Raw genomic sequence first — 20,868 nt, forward strand, 5'->3', positions numbered from 1 at the left:
GTCTTTGCTCCTCTAACAATTTGGTGGTGGTACACCATCTCTCAGCCTCTCCTACCAACTTATACGTGGCGTAAAAGACCCTCTACTCGTCGGTGCAATGGAGCACCATTAATATATTTTCTATCTCCTACATCCAATTCTCTGCAACTGCAGGATCAGCTATTCCCGAAAATGGTGGAGGGTTCATCTTCATGAATTTTTCTATCGTGCACCCCTATGTAGAAGATGGACCTCCCTGCTCCCTAGAGCTCCATGCAATCTCAGCCATGAGCTGCTAAGCTACGCTGCGTAATACAACATCTGAGCCACCGCCTCCCATGCCAAACAGCCCTACTCCATCATCGCCGCTAGCGTGGGCACTACTACCTCCTAGGTCCATCCTGCAATAATACCAAATTATTCTGAGAATCTGAACCTTACAATGCTTCTAACTAAAATACCTCATACCTCCTATCACTAATTTAGGGCCTAGTCCTACCATATGGAAATAGTAATCGATGATAGTTTACTATGGTTTTTCTAAAATCGTCACCCCAAGAAAATCACAGAAACTACCCCAAAATTTCTACTTCCAAACTGTAGAATAGAACCCTAAATTGTCATCCTAATTCCCCAACATTATCTCACTAATATTTTGTTCTATCCCAATTCCCATCCTTCCTCAAAATCAATTCCTATATTCTGGTATTGTTTTCTGTTGCACTCTAGAGTCTATAGAACCTAACAAACCTAGGCTCTGATACCAAACTGTAACGACTCGAAAATCTATACCATTTTTTTTTTAATTAAACTTTACTATATACTGATTAAATCATGCATATGAAAATAAGGGTTTGGGTATTTTATACGTATTTGGGAAAAACTAAAGTGAGTGGGGTGACCATCTCATTTTCCTGAGAAAAACATATGTATTGAGTTAAACTAAACCTTAGAGATGATCATACCAACAAAATATAATTTTCCCGAGCAGTTTATTATATTATGATATATCACTTAAATCGTATGGCATGAGAATGTTTATAGTTATTATCACTTAAAGAATTATGATATATCACTTAAACCTGATGGTTTTTATGATATGATCAGTTTCTATAAAGAATTATGATATAACGATTTTATATCAAATTATGAAAATTATGATTTTATACCGAGTTATGATATCATGGCTTTATGCTGAATTTTGATATGACAGGCTTTATACAGATTTATGAACATGAGAATTTTATATCGAGATATGATATGACGATTTTTATACCGAGTTATGATATGACAGGTTTTATACAGATTTACGAACATGGCAGTTTATACTGATTTATGAAAATGAGATTGTGTTACAGTTTTTACTATGTAAATTTTATATATGATTTATAAACCCTGATGGACTAGCTCTTATGGAAGCTCGGTACCGTAGCTAGTATGACATGTTAGTGCAGCCACACTGTAGTGGAAATGTAGGCCATGGGATAGTAAATTTGGCTGTGAAGAGTTGTTCTACCCCCCTGGAGTCCGAACCAGGCTAGGTAGGAAAATCAGACATACAGATGAACATGTTTGACTTAGCCTAGTAGTAGGCCAGCCATATCTAAGTACATTCTTCGGACCACACAACCTGATCATGGGGGTTATTCATGATGTTTATGATGGCCCAATAGGGAAGGTTCTCTATTCATATATGTAATTTATGAAAAATGGGCTATAATGAGCCAAAAGTATGTTATCAAGGAAATTATGTTTTTTTAGTTATATAGTTGTGAGTACAGCTTTCAAATGCTTTTTCACCCACAGTTAAATATATAAATTTATTATGATCACACTAAAACTCACGTTAGCCACACACTGATGATAATCTAATCCATCTTACTGAGAAGTGTCTCACCCCAATATCCAATCTATTTTTCAGGACCTACAGGGAATCGAACCTAGCGTGCTACAAGGTTGGGTTTAGATTTTGTAGTTATTGTAAGTATAAGTGAGACACTTGGTTACCATGTTTTTGTTTATTTTGGGATGTAATATATATAACATGGAGATAAATATGTGTAGCTGGGATGGTTTAGAACTCTGGTAATGTGTTTGGGGTTTAATTATCTTCCGCTGCGTGTTTTGTATGGAGTTATGGACAAGAACACCTAGGACCCCCTTTCGGGTTCGAGTCGTTATAATTATGGTATCAGAGATATATGTATGGTAAATAGCACTTCAAGCCCCACCGGGTTCGGGGCACTATAGTTGTGGTATTAGAGCACCAAGTTGATAGGTCCTGTAGACTTTGACAGATGATCTTACTAGAGTATAGGTTCGGGTTAAGATGAGGATAGCAACGAGTAGATAAGGATGCTAGTAGGTTATTTTGAGTTTTGTCTTGCAACCTGGAGGCAAAAATTCCTTGATGGTCTTCTGTGTTTTTCCTAAAACTACAGTTTTAAAGAAGTCATGGTAAATCCATCAACGGTTTTTTGTTTCTAACAAAAGAGACTAAAACTTGAAAAATTAGAATGAGAACGTTAAGTTGGTTGGATATTTCGTAATTTTTGTTCTAATTAGAGGTCGGTACCTTGAAATGACTAAATGTATACAAGAAAAGGGATTAGTGAAGTTTTCTGGAGCCAAATAGTTGACAATTTTCTGTGGTATCCACAAACCGTCAACGGTTTCCTCCAAAATAGGCTCTCGAGATCTCAGGTTTTTCATCGACAATTTCAAAGGTCTTTGTAAAACCGTCGATAGTTTTGTGTCTGAACAGTGTGAATGAACCTTAAATTGAGAACTTGGATGTTATATTGGTTTCTTAGTTTAACGGTTGTACCAATCATGTTAAGATATTGGAATTCTAAATTCAATTTTTTCCTATCTTCACGATGGATCCCAAGGATAACAATGTGAACGCTAGAGGAAGTAGCAACGAGGGGGCTTCCAACGAGGATGACATTGATTCTACATTAGTGCTTCGTGGTTTTGCTTAGCAATTCATGGCCGAGATTATGCAAAGTTCTAGGGGGCAGAACTATCCCATGATTGACCTGGGTTGTACCATTGAACAGTTTACCCGTATGAATCCCCCAACCTTTGTGGGAGGTGTCAACCCTATCATAGCAGATAATTGGGTTCAGGAGATTAAGAAAATACTAGCAAATTGCATTGCACTAATGAGCAGAAGGTCCTTTACGCCACATTTAAAATGACCGAGAGGCCAAGCATTGATGGATAGTTGTGAAGCTACTTAAGGAGCAGAGACCAGTACCCGCAGCTCTAACATGTAACCATTTCAAAGAGATCTTATTTGATAGGTACTTCCCTGCCTCCACTAGAGATTCTAAGGCGGAGGAGTTTTTAAACTTGACCTAAGGGCACTTGGCAGTTCACAGCCAAGTTCGTTGAGCTGTCTCGCTTCACCCCATATATGGTTCTAGATGAGTCTAAGAAGGCACAGAGGTGTTGAATTTTTTAATCTGATCCCTATTTTGATGCTGAAAAAACACATGTATCTCACGTGTGCATTTAATATTTGAACAAGTCTATATCTTAACATGCACATGAGATAAAGGGAATGGAAGCTAGAAGAAACTTAAAGAGCACATACTCCTGGCATATTCCATGGGGAATATGAAGAGCAAAGAAGAAAACGTGTTCATCTTCATTTGCATTGCATTTAATTTTTGGGTCTGTAATAATATAAATGGTATGTAATAATGCTCTGCATGCATGATAGGTATGAATGCTCAATGACCATAGATTGACTTATAGGAACCAATACCCTTGAGATAAAATGTCACAGCTTATTCACACAGAGTTGAAAAAGTTCAAGGGCCAAAATGGATTTAACAGAGACTTTGGTCGACCAACAACATATTTTTTGGGCTTAATTTAAAAGCCTAGGCCTTAGACTGACCTTAGGTCCCCAAGCATTTCACGAAAAATCTCCTATAAACTCAAAAGTAACACCTATGTGAATAAGGGTGTCTTTTTAATCAAAATCAAGACCTAACTTAACTTTGAAAGATCTTCGGGCGACCGACCAAAGGGTGTTATAAATGCCCCGGTCGACCGAATAGGTAAAAAGTCAATTCTTTGACTTGGCTTGGGCGACCGAACCATATTTGAACTTAATGTCCACAGTCGGTCGAACCTTAGAGCTGTCTTTTTTTACCAGCTCCAGCCGACTGAACCTCTAAGTCAAAATAACCCCAAGTGACCGAATAACAAGAACCGGCAGACAGAATCCTAGACCGAGTGACCGAACCTACAAAGGTTTGGTTTTTACCTTGGCTCGGCCAATCGGTCCTGTTCTCAGCCAACCGAACCCAATATGAGCTTTGTGTCTATTTAGGCGACCGACCCTATGAACCGAGCGACCAAATCTCTTTGGTTCATGAAAATTAACTACGGTAATTAGGGTAAAAATGCTAATTAAACTTTTATAAAAATTCCCTTTGAGTCCCAACGGTTATTTTTTAAGGAGAAATTGTATATATCACTCCATTTGCTCTAATTAGGCATGGGATTAGCAAATTGATTCAAAAAAATCCTCTCAAATTTTTTATACTCTCATTTGCCCATACTCCATTTTTTCAAGCCTAATTTTTCATACTCTCTCTCATATTCTTTGCTAAAACCATTTTGAAATAGAGAGTATCATTTTATTAAAACTCCTCACTTGCAAATTAACTACAAGTTGTAGGGAAATTGATTGTTGTAATTGTGTCTGTTATCTTACATCATTTCCCTTGGCATATACTCTCACACAAATACATATTTGATAAAATCTTCTTTGAGAGTTTTCCTAGTGTGATTATTCCCATAGTATTTCATATATAAATATTGATTGGGAAAATCATTTCTTTGCTTATGAGTCTTGGCATCCTAATTGCAAGACTTGAAAGCTTGCATATTATCTTTGATATTTTCTTTGCAAGCTTTTAACCCAAGATATCTATTGTGGTTGTCATTTAAAAATATCTTTGAGATATTTGATTTGGGCTATTTAGATTCTTTGATTGTTAATATTGTGAATACACCTTCTAGAATCAAAGATCAAGTATCTCACTCACTCAAACATATACATATGAATACACATCTTGGTGTGAGCTGATGTACTTGTTTCATTTATCATACTGTGCTTATTTCTAGTACATATCTGCTTAGTGTAAGAAGCATCTAGTTGTAAGCAATATTTTATTTATTATCTATTGTATTCCTGACAGGTGGTCGGAAGAGAGAGACTAGCCCTGTGAATAGTCTAGAATTGCTCTGACTTGGTTAGGAGAGCACCGGACTGGTTTAGACCCGGTTAAGAGAATTAAGTGCACCTTCCTGGTGAGGTGTTGTAATCGGTGTCGCTCCACCCATGAAGTGAGCAACTAGTGGAATCCTCTTGCTTGTGAGCTTGAGGCGAGGACGTAGGCAGTTTTGGCCGAACCTCGATAATATATCTGGTTCCAGTTTTATTTTCCGCAATTTACATTCTGCACTTGTATGTTAATTTTTGTTGCTCTGAATGTTAGATATACTGAGATTGCTTTGTTTGCTTATATATTTGCTTAGTACTTTATATATAGAATTGGTATATGTTTTAGATAGATCCTAGGTTGCGAAATACTGATTGTTTGATTAAACTTAGGAAGAATTTTTAAATACCCAATTCACCCCCCCTCTTGGTATCACACCAATTCCAACAAGAGCTTCGAGAAGGGCCTGAGATAGGGGATTTACAATCAAGTGGTGGCATTTCTGGTGCAGGATTTCTTGGAGTTAATGGATAAAGCCACTGTGGTAGAGACGAGTCTGCAAAGAAGTGAAAAGATTCAGAATCAGAGAAAGAGGCCCATGCCTCCTAGTTTTCACGCAGGTGCGAGTAAGGGTCCTTAGAGGAGGCATGGTAATAGTGGAGATCAGAGACAAGATATGGTAAATAGGGCATTTTAGAGTAATCCATCATACCCTACTTGTCATAAATGTAATAAAAGGCATCTAGGGGAACACTATAGTGGATTGGGTACCTGTTACCGGTGCGATAGACCTGGCCATGTTGCACGAGACTGCAGTGGCCTGTTGAACAATGCAACCTCACCTAATCAATACCGAGGAGAGAATTAGACACCCCAAGGAAACTACAGAGGAACACCGCCTAGACGTAGGTATATTCTCTCACCCCGAGAGACGCAGAAAATGTGAGAGACGTGGTGACAGGTAGTATCTTATTGCTTTCAAATAAAGATGTTGTGTTATTTGATTCAGGAGCAACACACTCTTTCGTGTCTCTTGGGTATATCAAATTGTGTGTGTTAGAAACTCAGTTATTAGACACTGAATTATCTATAGTCACACCGACAGGAACAGTAGTGGTATGTACAAAAGTGATTAGAGATTATCCAGTGGGTATTTAGGGAAGAATGATACCTGCTAACTTAATAGTGTTTGACATACATGGATTTGATGTCATTTTTGGGATGGATTGGCTAACCTCCAGTTATGCTAGTATAGATTGTCACAGGAAATAGGTAGTGTTCAAACCTCCTAGGGAGCAGGAGTATAAGTTTGTCAGGTCGTACATGCGCTCCTCACCATAAATTTTGTCAGCTATTTAGGCAAAGAGGTTACTCCTAGAGGTATGTCATGGGTGCCTAGCATGTGCGAAAGAAGCACTAATGAGGTTACTCCACCCGATGAAGTAATTATGGATAGCTCAGCCTTCTGGTGACCTTCGGGTACAGATTAAGTAGGCACCATCGTACTCCTTTATGTTTGACTTAGCATTAGTCGGATGGCTATTTGTTAAGTCCAGCCTTCGGGCTGCACAACCCGTCATAGAGGGAAGTATGTTGCACGTGTATGTGATGGCATGGTGATGCTAATCCTACAGACTAGGCTATATCTTCTAGTCATGTATGGGCACATTTACTATAGAAAGGGCTATACTGAGCCATCATTATGTTATTATGAAAGCATGTATTTTCATATATACATTTTAGTACAGTTTTAAATGCTAGTTAAATGATTAATGTTAACAGTATTACGTAAACACGAAATCTCACGTAAACCACACACTAATGATAATGTAATCCATCTTACTGAGAGGTGTCTCACCCTAGCATACAAATGTATTTTCAGGTCCTCCAAGAGATCGAGCCTAGCGTTCTTCCGGGCAGAGTTAGATAGCAGACGGTCCTTGTCAAAGCTAGTGAGATGTTAGTTAGTGTCTTTCTTTTGGGGATTGTAGTAATATATTATGTTTTAAATTATGTATGGATGTATATGGAGAATAGTTAGAAACTTTGGTATGTATTAGATGATGTTTGTAATTTTGTTGTGTATATTTATACGGATTAGTATGAAACACTTGTTTTCCCTTGTTTAGGCGAGTTGTATATGTAAGGGTTTAGAAGCTATGTATATTAGTAGCACTCCGGGGCCACTTAGACCGCTGGGACGTTACAAATGGTGGGGAAACAGTCCTAGATTGACTATAACGCCAGATGATGGGAGGTGGTTGGACTTGTAGTGGGGCTAGCAGTCGTGATAAGTCTATTGGTAAAATGAGGGCAGTGGTCATAACTAGGACCAGTGGGGTAGGTTCCAAGGGAGGTGTGGGCTCACTATATGACGTTGTAATTTTCGCCGTCACACTAAGTTGTACGGGGGAGTAAGCCTCGGCCACTGCGATAGCTAGCCTAGAGGCCTCTTCTTCCTTCTCGCCAGAGGATCCAATCATAATCATGATATCTAAACTAGCGGGAGATGCGACCTAGGTAGCAGGGGATTGATGAGTGGGTGAATGTCTATTTGGGGAAGCTGCTAGAGATGGGGCATGAACTAGAGAAGCAACAGGTGCAAGAGGGTGAGCCGGGGTGGCATTTTGTTCCACCGTAGTAGCAAATGTAGAAAGGATAATAGATTCAACTGCCTGCAGGGATATGAAATGCAAGATCTCAAACAAAGCATGGAAACCCCGGTGCATCACCCTTCGTGTATCTACCATTTCATATCAAACTAGCTCCAGATCATGGCGCATACAATCCAATTCTTCCCTAGTTGGAGGCACAACATGGGATGGTTCTAGAGGAGGGGGTGCAGCTGTGGATGTGGAGGATATATCTGTTACCCTCCTTTTCTTATTTGGAGCTCAGTGAGGAGAGGGCACTAGTAATCATGGGGGCTCATCTTTGATGTCATAAATGAATTTTGGTACTAGTAGTTCTAACCCCGAGGCACCTTCGAAGGGGGCCCACTTATGCACCTTTAATCGTGTCGTAGCGACCAAGCTCAAAATCTGGCCCCATGTCTTTTTTGTAGTAACTTCTCTGAGTGAATATGTTCATCAAGATTACCTAAATGGATCTTCTTTCTCATTAAAATAGTTGTAATCAGCTGCGCATAAGGAATGAGAGGTCGCTTTCATTCACGCGCCGACTTGCTACGTGCAGATGATGATGACGGCTTCTTTAGACGAGGATTATTCACATGTCGCTCATAGAAGAAAATCATTTCCTCAAAGATAGCCTCAGGGATATTAATCTCCATACCCTGATGCACCGCATATAATACCTGTTAGTGAATGTCACGTCTCTCAAAATAATGACCAAACCTACAGATGTTGCATTGTAGAATGAGATCAAGGAGTAGCAAATAGTCGGGCAGGCAGTTCCTTGTTGTACACGTCCCTCTCTAAGTAAGGGAATTGTCATAATAAAGGTCGTGAAACATATGGTGGATGATGTGGTGCACATCTGAGGAGTCTAGAGGTGCCCTCGGGGTAGTGTCCAATTCTTCATTACCCCTAACTTTATCAATTATGGTTAGTGTCAACTCGAATGAAATGCCCTACACAGCGGTGAGCCATACCCCCGTAGTGGGGTTGTTTGCCATGTTGGTATAAAATTCCCACACCAATCGTGGATGACATGTCATGGTAGGCAGGGTCATATAATGGTCGAACTTCCTCATCCCGAGGATTTCAACACAAAACTTCCGACGTGGGTGAGCACAAGTTTCCCCTAGTTGAAATACGTACATGGGCTTTAGATCATAGTCATTGAGGGTCATCTTCTGGGCTTGGCTTCCTCGTCGTCTCTTTTTTTATTCTAATTGAGCCATTCGACCACTCACTATCGCTGAAGCGGGCGGCATGTGTTCAAACCCTGACAACTAAGGTTTCTCTCTTAGTTGAAAAAGAGCTCTTCGTCATATGGTGGCATGGGATGACTGAGTTTTCTTGGAAACATCCCTAGATACTGGTTGACGAGGCATTTTTCAAACACCAAAGAATGAAGGGATGAAAGTATTACTCACTAGAAAACCCTAGGAGTAATGTGGAGCGGAAGCCAAGTACAAGGATACCACACCCAAACTGAGAGTCTCTTGAGTAGTTACCAGAGTTCCATCGAGGTCATGGGGGATGGATAGAGCATGAGCGACGTGGGTCGAGTGGGTGCGATGCTGTACGACTGTGAGAGAGAGAGAGAGAGAGAGAGAGAGAGAGAGAGAGAGAGGAGTTCAGAAATGAAGGATTGCGAGGGAAAAAGTGGTTTTTTTTTAACTATCACTTTCCTCGACCAAGTTGCCTTAGCACCAGTGCCGATCGGTGTCCCAGTCTGCCCTCTCGGTATTTTGAAACTGCAAGGTTTTTTTTTTGTAACTTGATTACTACTATGTACCTCATAAGGACTTATTGTGAAAATAACAAACCCACAGGTTACCTTCTGGTAGCGCTAAGTTTTTCGTTTTCAGCCAGATGCCTAGAAAGCGCATATCGCCATTATCTTGGTTCAATAACAAGCATGTCGTCCCCTATTTCTTCTTTGAACCATGTATCATCTACCCAGATGTTTCCTTCCAATTCAGAAACTATATCACGAATTGAGAAAATCTATTCATATAGGTCATTCGGGTCAGCTAAGGGGTTGCTCTCAAGTTGAATTATATCCCCTAAAGGATTCCTCCATAAGATCAAGGGAGCCACATCCTCAACAAATTCATCAATCACATCGATGTCCATGTCGTGGACGTCTTTAGGGGGACACTAAAATGCATGGAATACATTCAGCCGAAATTGCATGTTACCAAAGGACACATCCATAATCCATGTCCTACATTAAATACAGGCATTTGCTGTGGCCAAAAAGGGTCGTCCTAACAAGACGGGGATCTGGTCTTTAGTTGGGTCAGCGGGTTCCATATCTAAGACTATGAAGTCAACAAGATAGTAAAACTTGTCAAACTTAACTAAGATGTCCTCTATTACACCTTGGGGTTTTTTCACTGAACGATCAACAAAGCTTAATGTTACAGGGGTGGGCTTCAGCTCTCCTAGATTAAATTGCTTGAAAATCAAGTATGGTAGAAGGTTCACGCTTGCTCCTAAGTCCAAGAGGGTCCTATCAATTGTGTAATTATCGATTACACATGAAATGGTTGGAGCGCCAGGGTCTTTTAGCTTAGGAGGTGACTTAAAAGTATTAAGCTTGCATGCTCGATCAATTTGACTTGCTTGTTCATATGCACCCTTGATTTTTGCTTTTGCATGCATAGGTCCTTGAGGAATTTGGCATATGCATGTATTTGCTTGATGGCATTTAAGAGAGGGATGTTGACCTTGAATTGCTTAAATGTGTCCATTATGGATTCAATAGTGGTCTCCTTCTTAGTTTTAAAGGGTGCATGGAGAGCTGCAGGGTACGGGGTTGTAGGAATATGGTGGGGAAGTGTTTCATGTTGTGGCAAAGTAGATGATTCAGTGTTTGTCTTTGACTTGTGAGAAAGAAGGACACCTACTTTTGTAGGTTCAACCCTATTCTTCTCTTTACCCTTTTCTTGATTTATTGTCTCCCTGACCCTATTGTTAATCTCCCTACCACTCCTAAAAGTGGTTATCGCCTGGGCATGTACTTTACATGATGAAGGTTCTACTATGATCTCACATTCTACTCCGTATTGACTCTTAGTTATTGTTTGCGGCTATCTTGGAAACTCACCTTCATTCCTCCTACTAATTGACCTAGTTAGTTGCCCCATAGCGGCCTCTAATGTAGCTATGGATTGCAAGTGAGAATGGAGTAATTGCCGCTTTACTTGGTGATCAACTTCAATGCTTTGTAAGGTTTTCAACACCGTCTCTTGAAAGGAATCATGGTTAGGTTGTTGAAGAGAATATTGTTGAAACAATGAGTGCCTCTACACCGCAATGGGAGGATCTTGGAGATTTGGACATGGTCGAGGGAGTGAAGCATTACGGTTTTGTTGAGGTCTTTGGGCTTGAAGGCCTGGAGCTTGCGGCCTCCAAGGGAAGTTAGGATATTGTTTCCATCCAAGACTATAGGTATTTGAGTTGTAGTTGTTTAACGGCCGATCATACAAATGGTGTGTGGCCTTCACTTTCTCCTGCATAAGCTCAAGTTGGGAAAGCACGTGTGGGCAATTATAACACATACACGTAGGATCAGAGCAAATCGTACAAACTTCTAGGCCCGCCATTAATTGCGGTTGTTGTTGTAGCGATAAGAACTGATCAAGTTTTTGAGATATGATTTGTAGAGTAGGGCCTAGGTCATGGTTTGCAGCTGACTCGTAAACTCCCTTAGGTTTAGATGTTGGTGTATTGGGGAGTTTACGAGCAGCATCCATGTGCTGCTAAGAATTTTCGACTAAATTTTCAAAGAGAACCCAGGCCTCATTCTCGTGCTTTGTGGGGAAAGTACCTCCGCACGATGCATCTACCATGGACTTATCTCTCTCAACTAACCCTTTGTAAAAAGTTTGAACTAATTGCCACTTGGGAACTTGATGATGTGGGCATTTACGGAGCAGGTCCCTAAAGCGCTCTTATGTCTCAAAGAAAAGTTCCCCATCCGTTTGTGTGAAACTTGTGATTGCCTTTCACAGCTGGTTAGTCTTTCCAATTGGAAAGTACTTTTTTCAGGAATTCATGCTACATGGTGGCCCAGTTGGTCACTGAGTTTGGCTCAAAGGATTTCAACCAATATTTGGCCTTATCCTTTAGAGAGAATGGAAAAAGCCTAAGACGAAGGGCATCACCACTAAAATTAGGTATGCGGATGGTGGAGCAAATCTCCAAGAACTCTTCTAGATGCTGATAAGGATTTTCAGTTGAATTCCCATGAAAGTTAGGCAGCATCAAGATGATTGAAGTCTTGATCTCAAATTGCACCACTTGAACATCTGGGAATCGGATGCAAGACGACGATGTGTATGGATTAGACATAAAGTAGTCCGTAAGAGGCTGAAGGGGTTGCTCTCCTACCATAGGTAGGCAAGGAGTTTGGGGTTTCGGGATTTGTTCAGCAAAAACCAGTGGGTTATTTTCGACCATGGCTTTCAGTTCAAACAACTCAGCCTTCTCTGGACTAGAGATAGGTTTCCTAAGGGACCTATAGGATTTTTCAATCTCAAGATCTATGGGAATTATCTCAGGTTCCGAAGAACGTAGACCAAACATACACTCTTTTAAGCACAAAGATTCAGACTTTAGAAATAGTAAACAAAAACAAAGAAAATAAAAAAAATAACAAAGAAAGTGAAAATAAAAGGAGAGCAAATCAAAAGATTAAGGTAACAATACCCTAAATTAGAAGTTAGTTCATAACCATAGCCAAGTCCCCCGTAACAGCGCCAAAATTTGGTAAGCTCGCCAAGGTTTGGGTCCTTAACTACCAAAGATAAAATTTATACTACCTAACTATCCCAAGTTCTGTAGAAAGTGGGTAAGTCAGGTGTCAATCCACAGAGACTTAAAGCGCAGTTATGAGACCTCTTCCAAATTAGTTTACTAAAACCTTGTTATGAAAAGAAGTAAAAAGATGGGATTTTTTATGTTGTTTTCTATCCAACTATTGAAAAACATTTAAATAAAAGCATTTAATTAACAACAACTGGAAAGCAAGTAAATTTCTATGTTACCCTACTCCTACAAAGCGATGATGATGGCTAAATCAGGCGCTGGACACCATGCCTTTGACTATGCTCCTTGAGGCTTCAATAGAAGTACTAACCCAAACATCTCAAGCCAAAGTGGGAAAGGGACGTATGAGGGCACAGGGTAGCAAGGGTGCACCAACCTTCCGAAGCACGGTCAGGAACCAAATTATACCCTATCTCAACGATCACATACACCTCCTGGGAATCCGTGGCCAACTATTTCCCCCTAATGGAAATGTAGTAGTGCTTATCCTTATCTGCAACCTTTCATCACACACACAACAGTAAACCGAAAGCGAGTAAAGAAAGCAGTAAATTGAAAGCATATAACGGAGAAAGCATGTAAAAATATAATCCCTTTGTATTCATCACGTCTGTCACTAACGCCAGGAAGTACAAAAGAAGACCATGTAATATACACTGGAAAACATATGAACACCGCCAGTTGGCACAAGCCGTCGGACACTTCATGCACCGCTCATAAATCTACACTCCTCCTAATCTAACTTAGCTCTCAATGACATTCTAGGTCTGTCACTAAGCTAAAAGAGGCCAAATAGGAATCAAAGTTTGTGTCCTTAGCGAATACTTATAGGCTTTAGGGTTTACAAGGTTTGTTTTACAAGTTCGGAAAGTTTGCAGCAAATCTCGCGCAGAAGATCGTCACTATTGACCAAATCACCCCTATGTCATTCTTGTGCGCGCCTTAGTCAAGACTCATGGGAAATTAAGAATTCCAATCTTTAATGTCTTAGACTAAGTCACACCTCAGAGTCTTGCTGGTCGAGATGATGGTCAAGGCTTGTGGGATCTCGATCCTCAGGAAATCTCAAGAACTCGACGTGGTTTCCCCTTAAGGTCTCTTAGTCGAACACTTCGTTGAGACACTCAGTATTTCTACTCTCAATTCTATTTCAGTATCTCAAAGTGGTCACCCTGGAGAGTTACTTGGTTGAGGACTTGGTCGAACCTTGCAGCATTTTGATCTCAGTCTGAACCTTAGAGTTTGCAGTGGAAGACTAAGTTGCCCCTGTCTGTTGCTTGTTGCGCCACATAGTCGAGCATTGTCTTCTTGTCCCTTGATAATTTGAAGCTTCAGGAGCTTGGTTGAGCATTTGATTAGAGCTTTGAGTCCTCCAAATCTTCTTTGGCTTCTCGTAATGTCTAACTCCATGGTTTTAACCTGTTTTTCCTGAAAAGGCAAACAAACCTTACATAACTCTGAACAATAATAACTCTGGGCAATTACATAATAAAATGAGGATAAAAAATGTAAATGAGGGTCTAAAATCATGCATTTTAGGGACTCGTCAAAGTGGGAGCACATTTCCATGGACTTCGTTACGGGGTTACCACCGGTACTCCATGGGCAAAACGCCATCTAGGTAGTGGTTGACCAACTAACAAAGACTGCCTATTTTGTTCTGATTAAAATTAACTTCTCCATGAATAGACTGGCATAGTTGTATGTTTAGGATATAGTTAGACTACATGGCATACCTGTGTCCATCATTTCAAATTGGGACCCACAGTTCACCTCCCAGTTTTTGAGAGTTTGTAGAAAGCTTTGGGATCTCAACTGACCTTTAGCACAGTGTTTCACCCACAGACTAATGGACAATTAGAGAGAATGATTCAGATATTAGAGGATATGTTGTGGGCTTGTGTGCTAAATTTCGGAGGTAGTTGGATCTTGTATTTACCACTGGTTGAGTTTGCTTACAATAATAGCTATCAAGCCAATATTGAGATGGCACCGTATAAAGCATTATATGGTCGGATGTGCTGATCTCTATTATATTGGGATGAGGTTGGTGAACAACAAATTTTGAGGTCAGAAATTATACAACAGACTTCTGACAAAATCAGACTCATTAGGGCAAGAGTTAATACAGCTCAGAGTCGACAGAGGGGTTACGCTGATATATGTCGACGAGAGCTGGAGTTTGAGGTAGGAGATAAGATATTTCTGAGGATTGCTCCGATGAAGGGAGTTATGAGATTTGGAAATAAGGGTAAGTTAAGCCCTAGGTATATTAGGTCATTCGAGATATTGAAGAGGGTTGGCCTGGTTGCTTACAAGATAGCATTACCCCTGACATTGTCTAGGATTCATGACATGTTTAATGTGTCTATGTTGAGAAAGTACATCCTATATCCTTCGCACGTGATAAGCTACAAGTTTTTTGAAGTCAGAGATACCTTATCATATGATGAAGTGCCAGTTCAAATTCTAGATCGTAAGGAACAGGAACTACGTACCAAGAAATTTTTTTTGGTGAAAGTACTATGACATAATCATGCAGTTGAGGAAGTTTCATGGGAATTAGAGAAGAAATACGTCAAAGGTACCACAGTTGTTCAATGAGGCCCAACACTAGTCAGGTAAGGGTGACGGTTCAAGTAAGTGTTTGGTTTTTGAATATGAATTTGTTTAGAGTGAGTTTGTTAGTTTAAAACTGTTTGTTTTTGGTTTTAGGTTGTGAGTGGTTTTTGGGAGAGTTCTATTAGCTACTTGTAATCTCCCAGAAGCTTATATATAACCACGGTATTCCTCCACCATAAGTGAGGGTAATTAATAAACTTGGGATGGAGCCACTATGTAGGTGGCAGCTGACTCTTCCTAGAGTTGAGTAATGGTTTTAAATTCCAAAAGTTGTGATAAGCGTTAGTTAGCAATTTCAAGGACGAAATTTTTATAAGGGGGGAGGATGTAGGAACTCGAACTAAGAAAAGAAAAGAAAAGAAAAAGAAAAATAAAAGAGAAAGGAAAAAGAAAAGAGGGAAACAGTTTGGGATTGGACCAAACCATAGACGGTTTAAGGAACCTCGGGAAAATCGTTGATGGCTTTAGCAGGGCCAAGCCTACCAAACCGTCGATGGTGTGACACCCTGAACTTGAAACTGGGGTCCAGAGTGTTATTCTAAATAAATCTCTAATACCACATAAATACACAGCGGAAGATCTCTTTAACAATTACTAGAGTAACTAAAATATCACAATATAATAATAAATCCATCCCAGTATCACAATGAATTTCTGAACTTTTAAAATATCAACAATATCTGCAATATCAATTTAATACATCCTTATAAATTTCAAGATAAACCAGAATAATAAGATTAACAATTAATCTAAACCACTCTATCTAGTCCAACCACACTTCCACTGCGCTACTCTAATTACTATCATACTCCACATGGCATCTGAAAAATGATATATAATGATGGAGTGATACACTTCTCAGTAAGACGGAATAAATTATTATCAGTGTGTGGCAAATGAGTTTCTGTGTAAACAAATATACCCATTAATATAACTTTAAATGAAACTGCATTTTATAACTGTAAGTCACACTCATAATTGAAAATACACGCTTCCCATTAAATCTGCAAATATGAGTAAAAGAACCTCCCTGCATGGATAACCGACATGTATAACCCCCATGACGGATTGTGTGGCCCGAAAGCTAGACTTAGTTTGGTACACCAACACTAAGTCAAAGTAACTTATCTGTTAGTCCGATTTGCCTACAGAACCTGACTTGTATACCAGGAACGTACTCAACCCCTCTCGCTAGCGAAACTGACTTTTCATACCAACACTATTTTGAATAATGTGGTTGCACTGATACTGATTTGATCCATCAGGGTTCTTAAGTCATACATTCTTTTCGATATTTCCCGAAAACCAATTTATCACCATAATGTAATTCCCTTAGATATATAATAAAATACCACTTCATAAAATCTTACTATAACCACTACCATACCATGAAAATCCCAACAACTTTAATTTATACAATAAACTGAATTAATCCCATGCAACATATTTTAAACAATAATTCATACTTTAATTAATCTCATATACTCATATTAAAATCAACATAATATCCATATAATTATATTCTTCAATTTAAATGGTTAATCTTTGAAAACAACTGACATAGTTTATTCCCCTTACCTTAGCCTTGGAGTGGTGCCTAGGATCCCCAAATGATGACTCCACTCCGGTTAACTTGTTAAGGATTGTCACTAGGACCCTGTAGTGGTGTTCATTTTTCAATTCGGCTGAGAATCAACCAAGAAATCTAGAGTGAGAGAGAGTTGGGCGGAGGAGAGAGAGAGAGAGAGAGAGAGAGAGAGAGAGAATCAGCCACTAGGGAGTCTTCAATCAATTTTGCTCCTGAAGCTTCTTCTTAAAGCTTTAGGTTAAGTAATCTTTATATATATATATATAATATTATAATATTATATTATTATATTATTATATTATTTTATTAATAATTATTATAATATAATTAATTAATTAATTAATTAATTTTTTAGGATCATTTCACTAATCTTGTATAACTATTTTTGAGGTCGTTATAGACGGTTTTAAATGGTTTTCCCTCGGGCTGAGCTTACTTAAGTGAGAAATAAGCTTAATTTTCATAACTCTCATATCTCTCTCTCTCTCTCTCTCTCTCTCTCTCTCTCTCTATCTCTCTCTTTCTCTCTCTCTCTCTTTCTCTCTTTCACTCTCTCTCTCTCTCTCTCTCTCTCTCTCTCTCTCTCTCTCTCTCTCTCTCTCTCTCTCTCTCTCTCTCTCCTAAGCTCATTTGGAGTCCTCTCTCGCTCTGCGATCATCTCTCTCTCTGCGATCATCTCTCTCTCCTCCCTGCTTGCCGGTTCTTGTCCTCGGACCTCAGTCGGTTACGAGGCTAGGGTTTCATTCTCCAAAGTTGTAGGCAGTTCTTCAGGAATAGGTAAGGGGATTAAATTATGTTAGTTATTTTTGAAATGTGAACTGATTAAACTAAAGTATACGGATTCAGAAATACTATGTATGATTTTATGATTAGATCAGGCATACGAAAATGTAGGTTTTGATATTTTATATGTATATGGGGAAAACTAAAGTCAGTGGGGTGATCATCTTCTTTTCCTGAAAAACATATGTATTGAGTTAAACTAAACCCTAGAGTTGACCATACCTTTATTTTCAGCAAAATATAATTTTCCTGGGCAATTTATTATATTATGATATATCACTCAAATCGTGTGACATGAGAATGTTTATAATTATTGCATACTTAAACCTAATGGTTTTTATGATATGATTAGTTTATATACAGAATTATGATATGACGGTTTTATACCGAATTATGAATATGACGGTTTTATACCAAGTTATGATATGACGGTTTTATACCGAGATAAGATATGATGTTTTTTATACCGAGTTATGATATGACAGGTTTTATACAGATTTATGAACATGACAATTTATACTGATTTATGAACATAAGATTGTGTTACAGTTTTTACTATGTAAATTATTTATATGATTTATGAACCTTAAGGGACTAGCTCTTATGGAAGTTTGGTACCGTAGCTAGTATGATATGTTAGTGCAACCACACTGTAGTGGAAGTGTAGGCCATGGGATAGTCGATTTGGCCGAGAGGAGTTGTTGTACCCCTTGTAGTCCAGACTAGGTTGAGTAGGCAAATTGGACTTACAGACAAACATGTTTGACTTAGCCTGGTGGTAGGTCAGTCATGACTAAGTCCAGTTCTCAGACCGCACAACCCGATCATGGGGGTTATTCATGATGTTTATGATGGCCCAATAAGGAAGGTTCATTATTCATATATGTAATTTATGAAAAATGAGCTATAATGAGCCGAAAGTATGTTATCAGGGACATTATGTATTTTCAGTTATATAGGTGTGAGCATAGTTTTCAAATGCTTTTTCACCTACAATTAATTATATGAATGTAATGATCACACTAAAACTCATGTTAGTCATACACTGATGATAATCTAATCCGTCTTACTGAGAAGTGTTTCACCCCAATATCCAATCTATTTTTCAGGACTTACTGGGAATCAAACCTAGCGTGCTACGGGGTTGGGTTTAGATTTTGTAGTTATTGTAAGTGTAAGTGAGACACTTGGTTATCATGTTTTTGTTTATTTTGGGATGTAATATATATATATATAACATGGAGATAAATATGTGCAATTGGTATAATTTAGAACTCTGGTAATGTGTTTGAGGTTTAATTATCTTCCGCTGCACGTTTTGTATGGAGTTATGGACATGAACACTTGGGACCCCCTTTCGAGTTCAGGTCAGTATAATTATAGTATCAGAGATATATGTGTGGTAAATAGCACTCTGGGCCCCATCGGGTTTGGGGCACTACAGCAGTAAGACTTATTCAAACTAAGATCGATGGGTTCAGTGAGTGTCAATTCATCCCAAAAACTAGTTATAAGAGTGTAAAATTGCTGAATACTTTGATCTCTTTGCCTTGCTGCTTTAATATCCATCTCCAGCTATTATATTTTAGAAAAATTGGGTTACATGTATAATTTTGCTAAATAATCCCAAACTTGATTAGTTGTAGAAAATTTAGCTAACTGCATACTAATAGACTGATCAACAAAATTATTTATCCAAGTAATAATTTTCTAGCTAATAATTCTACATAATTCCTTTTCTAGCTATCAAAGGGCATAGACATATTACTTGAAACATATCCCCACAAGTTTTTTTCCAATCAAATTTTTTTTCATAATATATGCCCAATATGAATAATTATTTTCATTTAGTTTAGCACTAATGACTTGGAGAGAATCATCTATTTCACCAACCATCTTCAACTACAAAGAAATAAGAAATATTATCTACATAAATATTCACACAAATCAGAGCATCAAAAGCTTCACCCACACACCAAACACTCCAAATCCCCAAGACCACTCCTCAACCATACTTTGTTCACCACAAAATCACCCAATTTTCAGGATAAAAGAACAAAGCTAGTAATCTCACCAGAAAATAAAACGAAACTTCAACGGTGACGGTGACACAATATCTTAAATACCTAGAAAAAAAAAAAAAACTTTCCGCCGAAAAGTCCAAATTTCGCCACTTGGATCATTGAGAAAAACAAGCAAACAGTGGAGGGAACAAACGAGAGGTGTTAGCTTTGGTGTATTCCCAAGAGGGGGGTGAATTGGGTATTTAAAAATTATTGCCTAGGTCAATCAGTTTAACAGTTGTATTGCTCAACCTAGAGTCTGTGTATGCAATTATAAACCCAATCATTCATAATAGTAAAATATAAACATTCATGTGCTATAATTTAAAATGCGAAAATTAAAAGCACGCACGAGAAATGTTATCGGGGTTTGGCCAACTGTGCCTACGTCCCCGCCTCTAATTCGCAAGCCCTAAGATTCCACTAATGCTTATTTAACAGGTGGAGTGGTTTTGGTTACAATCAGGTCAATTAAAGGGACCGATCTCAATCATCACGCCTTACCAGGATGGCGCACCTAACTTTCCTAACCGGATCTAAGCCAGTCCGGGACTATTCAACATGGCTAGTCTCCCTGTTCGGAACCACGCCTGGAATACAAATGATATAAAATTTTGTGTACAATCAAAGCACTTCTAAACAAGTAGAATATGTATCAATTCAACACATGTAATAATCAACGCACATCAACATGTATGAACTATAAGCTCGATGGTCTAATGTGTGTTAAACACTCAAATAAGTATAGATAATCAATTTAGATCAAGAGTGTATATCAAAGAAAATTTTGAAACACGGTATATGAATATCACAAAATCATATCAAGGTTTCAAATATGCTTAAAGATGATTCAAATAAACTCAACAAGATGTTCTCAATATACTAAGCACAAGGAGTGTTTGAATGCAAGCTTTGAAAAATGATTTTGTGCACAAAATATAGGCTTAGGTGTGTTGTAATGATAATGCAAGAACCACAACCTTCTAAGTCTTCCCACACAAGATTTATCAAATAAAATTGGTGGAAGAACTTTAAGCTTTACGCTCAATAATAAAATCAAATAATAAGCACAACAAATGAGAGTATAAGCAAATGAGGATTAAGCACAAGCACTCTAAATA

General features: G+C 38.7%; 1 protein-coding gene and 1 non-coding gene across 2 annotated transcripts in view; one reads left to right on the forward strand and one right to left on the reverse strand.

Annotated features, from left to right (window-relative positions):
* LOC131163387 (uncharacterized) overlaps window positions 1-10,522 on the reverse strand; it is a 39,570-nt gene extending 29,048 nt beyond the window's left edge. The window contains exons 1-2 of the mRNA XM_058119982.1: window positions 10,096-10,522; window positions 5,710-5,781 (exon numbers count right to left, since the gene is read on the reverse strand). Of these exons, the coding sequence (XP_057975965.1) occupies window positions 5,710-5,781; window positions 10,096-10,522 (499 nt within the window). The remainder of the gene's footprint in view (window positions 1-5,709; window positions 5,782-10,095) is intronic.
* A 1,247-nt stretch (window positions 10,523-11,769) lies between these two features.
* Window positions 11,770-11,876, forward strand: LOC131165195 (small nucleolar RNA R71). Its single transcript, XR_009139511.1, has one exon. It is a non-coding gene; the product is annotated as a small nucleolar RNA R71 (small nucleolar RNA).
* The last annotated feature ends 8,992 nt before the right edge of the window (window positions 11,877-20,868 follow it).

This window comes from Malania oleifera, chromosome 9 (assembly GCF_029873635.1).
Source record: "Malania oleifera isolate guangnan ecotype guangnan chromosome 9, ASM2987363v1, whole genome shotgun sequence".
NCBI classification, from domain to species: Eukaryota; Viridiplantae; Streptophyta; class Magnoliopsida; order Santalales; family Ximeniaceae; genus Malania; species Malania oleifera.